This window comes from Erithacus rubecula (genome assembly GCF_903797595.1).
Source record: "Erithacus rubecula genome assembly, chromosome: 25".
Classification (NCBI taxonomy): domain Eukaryota; kingdom Metazoa; phylum Chordata; class Aves; order Passeriformes; family Muscicapidae; genus Erithacus; species Erithacus rubecula.
Genome location: NC_136677.1, coordinates 1916804 through 1923214, shown reverse-complemented (window position 1 = coordinate 1923214; position 6411 = coordinate 1916804). Strand labels below are relative to the sequence as shown.

Here is a 6411-nt window from a genome sequence, read left to right as displayed (position 1 = left end):
CCGTGCGCTCGGCCCCGCAGCCGCTTCCGCGATGGGCGTCGCCGGATCGGTGATGCGAGCGCCGCGGGGCAGGAGGTGGCCGGGGAGTGGCTGCCGGTGAGGTCACACCTGCTGTCACTCGTTTAAAGTGCTCGCTGTCCCGCGGCAGCTGCGCTCCCCGTGCTCGCGCCACTGGGTTTTCGCAAGTTTTTGGACAGGCAATGAAGTTTTATAGTAGTTAGATATATATACAGTTATATATATAGTTATATATAGTTTTTATATATATATATACATAAAACTATATATAACTATTATAACTATATTATAACTATAAGTTATAAAGCATCAATATAGATTTAATAAATTAATATTATATATATTAATTTATACTTTTTTATTAAAATTATATTCTGTTATATACTGATGATAAAGAAATTACTATACAAATAAATCAATATTATAATGTTGAGGTAATTCCACATCCACCATGATCACTTTGTGGACGTGGATCTGCCTGACCACTACGGTAAGAAGAAAACCTCATGGTGGAGGGACACCTTCCCACATCCTAGACTGATGCACGCCCCGTCCAACCTGGCCTTGGACACTTGCAGAAAACACTTCCATACCATTGCAGAGATCAGTATTGTGCTTGCTAGCAAGAGTTACAGCCTAGTTAGGCAGCGAATGTGAGCAGCAGACACCCCACAGCGTCCTGCCCTTCCAGCACCATCCACAGTTCTTTGCAAACTGCTCCTGGCAGCTCTGGGAAGTGCAGACAGGGGTGCCCCTGATCTCCTGGCAAAACATCCCAAGCCCCCCTGGGCTCACAGGTAGATGTTCATGGTCTTCTGTATCTTCTGGCGGCACAGGGGGCAGTGGCGCTGGTGGATGTCCTGCTGCAGCAGCACCTCTGTGCACTCCTGGCACAGGCACAGGTGCCTGCAGGGCAGCAGCACGACTGTCTTGGTCTGGTCCTGGCAGATGACACATTTCTTACGCTCCTCTTGTGCTTTCAGCAGCGCCCAGGGATTGTTTTTGGGGGTTCCCTCAGCGTTCCCGACTTTGGCGTTCAGCTGCTGCTTCCTTGGGGCTCTCCACCACGACGTGCCCGGTTCCTCCCTGGCCAGGGCAGGGGCTCTATTGGCCATGTGTGCCAGGAACGCGGCCCTGAAGCTGAGAACAAACCCCGCCAATGATTTCCAGAGGGCGGCGAGCAGGGTGAAAAGCAGCGCAAAGAGGCTCCATGCGCCAGCCAGGCACATTTTGCACAGGTCTATCAGCAGGCAGGTGCAGACACCCAGCACCTGCCCGCAGCGCTGCGCCGACAGCCGTGACAGCCGCGACAGCTGCGACAACCACTGCATGTCCCAGAGCCACTCCAGCACGCTCATGTACATCACAATCGAGGCCAGCAGCATCATCAGCAGAACGGGCATTGGCAGCCAGAGCAGCATGGCCAGCGGCAACCACACCAGCGCGGCCAGCGGCAGCCACAGCTGCGCGGCCAGCGGCAGCCACAGCAGAATGACCAGCGGCACCCGCAGCTGCCCGGCCAGCTGCAGCCACAGCAGCACGGCCAGCGGCATACACGGCAGCGTGGCCAGCAGCAGCCACTGCAGCGCCCGGGGCCACGACAGCAGCGGGAGCAGCAGCCAGGCGATCAGCACTAAGCTGAGGTTGGACGTGTTCAGCAGGCGCAGCGCATTCCCCGGCTCCCACAGCCAGTCCATGGTCCCCCCCGGCCGCTCGGCCCCGCAGGATCTTCCGCGATGGGCGGCCCCGGAAGGTCAGACACGGCAGCGGCTCTATTGGCCCTGTGTGACAGGAACGCGGCCAGCAGCTCCCTGACCCTGAGAACAGAGCCGGCCAGAGAGTCCCGGAGGGCGGCGAGCAGTGTAAAGGGGCTCCGTGCGCCAGCCAGGCACACCTTGTACACATCCATCAGCAGCCGGGTACCGACACCAACACCTGCCCGAGCTGCACCGGGACCGACAGCCCCGGCATTCCCGACAGCCGCGATAGTCCCGACAGTCCCGACAGGCGCTCCGCGCCCGCGCAGCACCCGCGCAGCAGCGCCAGCAGCGTGGCCAGCAGCACAGCACGGAGCTGAAATCGAGCAGCACGTCCCGCAGCAGGCGCAGCCCCCCCGCAGCTCCCGCTGCACGTCCATGGTCCCCCCGTGCTCCCCCGTCCGCTCGGCTCCGCAGCCTCTTCCGCGATGGACATCGCCGGATCGGTGCTGCCGAGCCCCGGGGGGCAGGAGGTGGCCGGGGAGTGGCTGCCGGTGGGGTCACACCTGCTGTCACTCGTTTAAAGTGCTCGCTGTCCCGCGGCAGCTGCGCTTCCTGCGCGCACAGCGCTGGGTTGTGGCAGATTTTTGGACAGGCAATGAAGTTATATAGCAGTTATATATATAGATACAGTAGTTATATATGTAAGTTATATGGTATTAATATGTATTTAATTAATTAATATAACATATTGATACACTTTTGTATAAGTTATATGCTGCTATATTCGAATTATAAATAAACTAATATGCATAGAAATCAATATTATAATATTGAGCTAATTTCTGATCACTTTGTGGACGTGGATCTGCCTGACCATTACGGTAAGAGGAAAATCTCATGGTGGAGGGACACCTTCCCACATCCCAGACTGATGCACGCCCCGTCCAACCTGGCCTTGGACACTTGCAGAAAACACTTCCATACCATTGCAGAGATCAGTATTGTGCTTGCTAGCAAGAGTTACAGCCTAGTCAGGCAGCAAATGTGAGCAGCAGACACCCCACAGCGTCCTGCCCTTCCAGCACCATCCACAGTTCTTTGCAAGCTGCTCCTGGCAGCTCTGGGAAGTGCAGACAGGGGTGCCCCTGATCTCCTGGCAAAACATCCCAAGCCCCCCGTGGGCTCACAGGTAGATGTTCATGGTGTTCTGGATCCCCTGGCGGCACAGGGGGCAGTGGCGCTGGTCCTGCTGCAGCAGCACCTCTGTGCACTCCTGGCACAGGCACAGGTGCCTGCAGGGCAGCAGCACGACTGTCTTGGTCTGGTCCTGGCAGATGACACATTGCTTACACTCTTCTTGTTCCTTCAGCACCGCCCAGGGATCGTTTTTGGGGGCTCCCTCAACGTTCCCAGCTGTGTTGTTCAGCTGCTCACTCCTTGGAGCTCTCTCCCAGGACGTGCCCGGCTCCTCCCTGGGTGTCTGGGGACCCTGCCCTGGCCCAGCAGATGGCTGTGGCACCTGCCCTGCATCTGCCTGGTCCCTTCCCTGGTCCGTCATCCTCCCTGCTTGGCTCCTTCTGGTCACCTGCAGGATCCAGTCCACCAGCCTGCGCCAGAGTTGGGAGGTCCTTGCCCTGCACAGGGTCAGCACGGCCACCTGGTAGAGCTGCCCCACATCCTGCTGCAGGCGGTGGAAGGAGCCCAGCACACGTTCCTTCAGCATCCACAGCACCTCCCAGTTGTAGCAAATGACAATAAAAAAGACAATTAGAAATGCAATCTGCAGGAGAAACTTCACAATGTAAACACCGACGAAGAAGATGCTGGTGAAGATCTGTGTGATGAAGGAGAGGAGCAGGAAGGCCAGCTGGAAGGGCAGCAACAGGAGCATCACCAGCACATTGGTGACCCCGAGAACCAGACTGGACAGCAGGTCCCAGAGGACGGCCAGCAGCATGGAGAGGCACTGACTGCCCATCAGACACAGGCTCAGCAGGCTCTCCAACAGGTTGCTGACCAGGACCCAGATGCTGATGAAGACCTTGCCAACGAAGCAGATGAGCTCAAATGCACCACTGGACACATGTGATAGGAACGCTGCCAGCAGGTCAGTGACCCCGAAAATGAGACTGGTGAGTGAGTTGCTGAGGGTGACAAGCAGTGCGTCGGGACTCTGGGCACCACTGTGATACACAATAGCCAGGTTGTAGATCAGGAAGCAGACGTTGATGAAGACCACAGTGGTGGAACAGAGGAATTTGAAGGCCAGCTGGCAGTGTGGCCAAAGCCGGATGGCCACGGCAGGGGCTCTACTGGCCACGTGCGGCAGGACCGCGGCCAGCAGCTCCCTGACGCTGAGAACAGAGCCGGCCAGCGAGTCCCAGAGGGCGGCGAGCAGCGTGAAGAGGCTCCGTGCGCCAGCCAGGCACACTTCGCACAGGTCTATCAGCAGATAGATGACGACGCCCAGCACCTGCCCGATTTGCTCCGGGGCCGAGAGCCGCGACAGCCGCGACAACCACTGCGACAACCACAGCACGTCCCCGCACGCCGCGACCAGCAGCAGCCACAGCAGCGCGACCAGCAGCAGCCACAGCAGCGCCCGCGGCCACGACTGCGCTGCCCCCAGCTGCCACAAGCACAGGAATAAGGCGAACGCGAACGGCTTGGCCAGCGAGTCCCGCAGCCCGTTCCGCAGCTCCGACCGCCCGTCCATGGCCCGGCCCGGCCCCTCGGCCCCGCAGGCCCTTCCGCGGTGAGTGTCCCGGGAAGGTCAGACACGGCAGCGGCTCTGCCGACCACGTGCGGCAGGAACGCGGCCAGCAGCAGCTGCCTGACGCTAACAGAGCCAGCCAGTGAGTCCCGGAGGGCGGCGAGCAGCGTGAAAATCAGCGCGAAGAGGCTCCGTGCGCCAGCCAGGCACACCTTGCACGGATCCATCAGCAGCCAGGTGCTGACACCAACACCTGCCCGAGCTGCACCGGGACCGACAGCCCCTAGAGAGATCAGGAATTAGCTCAATATTATAATATTGATTTATATGTATATTGATTTCTTTATCATCAGCATATAAATTAAATACAATAGTATCAATTAATACAAGTAATATTAATTAACTAAATCGATATTAATACTATATAACTTTTATATATATATATATATATATACATACACACATATATATAACTACTGTATATATATATATATATATATATAACTACTATATAACTTCTTCACCTGTCCAAAAACCTGCTAAAACCCTGCGGCGCGAGCGCGGGGAGCACAGCTGCCGCGGGACAGCGAGCACTTTAAACGAGTGACAGCAGGTGTGACCCCACCGGCAGCCACTCCCCGGCCACCTCCTGCCCCCCGGGGCTCGGCAGCACCGATCCGGCGATGTCCATCGCGGAAGAGGCTGCGGGGCCGAGCGGACGGGGGAGCACGGGGGGACCATGGACGTGCAGCGGGAGCTGCGGGGGGGCTGCGCCTGCTGCGGGACGTGCCGGTGCTGCTGCTCCACTACAGCTCCTTGTTGCGCTCCGGGCTGCTGGCCACGGTGCTGTGGCTACTGCTGGCCACAGCCGTTCTATTCTGGCTGCTGTTGTGCGGGAGCTGCGCGGGTACGGAGCGGCTGTTGGGGCTGTTGGGGCTGTTGGGACTATCGGGGCTGTTGGGACTATCGCGGCTGTCGGGACCATCGGGGCTGTCGGTCCCGGTGCAGCTCGGGCAGGTGCTGGGCGTTGGCACCTGGTTGCTGATGGACCCGGGCAAAGTGTGCCTGGCTGGCGCACGGAGCCTCTTCACGCTGCTCGCCGCCCTCTGGGACTCGCTGGCCGGCTCTGTTCTCAGCGTCAGGGAGCTGCTGGCCGCGGTCCTGCCGCACGTGGCCAGTAGAGCCCCTGCCGTGGCCATCCGGCTTTGGCCACACTGCCAGCTGGCCTTCAAATTCCTCTGTTCCACCACTGTGGTCTTCATCAACGTCTGCTTCCTGGTCTACACAACCTGTTGTGTATCACAGTGGTGCCCAGAGTCCCAATGCACTGCTTGTCACCCTCTGCAACTCACTCACCAGTCTCATTTTCGGGGTCACTGACCTGCTGGCAGCGTTCCTAGCACATGTGTCCAGTGGTGCATTTGAGCTCGTCTGCTTCGTTGGCAAGGTCTTCATCAGCATCTGGGTCCTGGTCAGCAACCTGTTGGAGAGCCTGCTGAGCCTGTGTCTGATGGGCAGTCAGTGCCTCTCCATGCTGCTGGCCGTCCTCTGGGACCTGCTGTCCAGTCTGGTTCTCGGGGTCACCAATGTGCTGGTGATGCTCCTGGCATACGTGTTCAGGGCCCTGTTTATCCTGCTGTGGTTGCCCTTCCAGCTGGTCTTCCTGCTCCACTACTTCACCACACAGATCTTCTTCACCAGTATCTTCTACATCAGTGTTTACATCCTGGGGTCGCCCTTGAGCACTATGTTTCTCATTGTCATTTTCATATTAATTTACGACGAGAAGGAGATGCTGTGGGCGCTGCCAGAACTCGTGCTGGCCTTCTGCCAGCTGGTCGTGCTGACCCTGGGCATGACCATGCTGTACCTGGTTGTGGCCATGACCTCCCAACTCTGGAGCAGGCTGGTGGACTGGATCCTGCAGGTTACCAGAAGGAGCCAAGCAAGCAGGATGATGAATGAGGGAAGGGACCAGGC

General features: G+C 57.8%; 1 protein-coding gene across 1 annotated transcript; it reads right to left on the bottom strand.

The window, feature by feature from the left end:
- Positions 1–476: 476 nt before the first annotated feature.
- On the bottom strand, positions 477–4434 carry LOC306812303 (uncharacterized protein; the record flags this gene model as incomplete). Its single annotated transcript, XM_079326800.1, has 3 exons — positions 477–1766; positions 1942–2263; positions 2906–4434. The coding sequence occupies 3 exons, from the start codon at positions 4432–4434 to the stop codon at positions 810–812; spliced, it is 2808 nt and encodes a 935-aa protein (XP_079182926.1). The 3' UTR covers positions 477–809.
- Positions 4435–6411: the final 1977 nt, after the last annotated feature.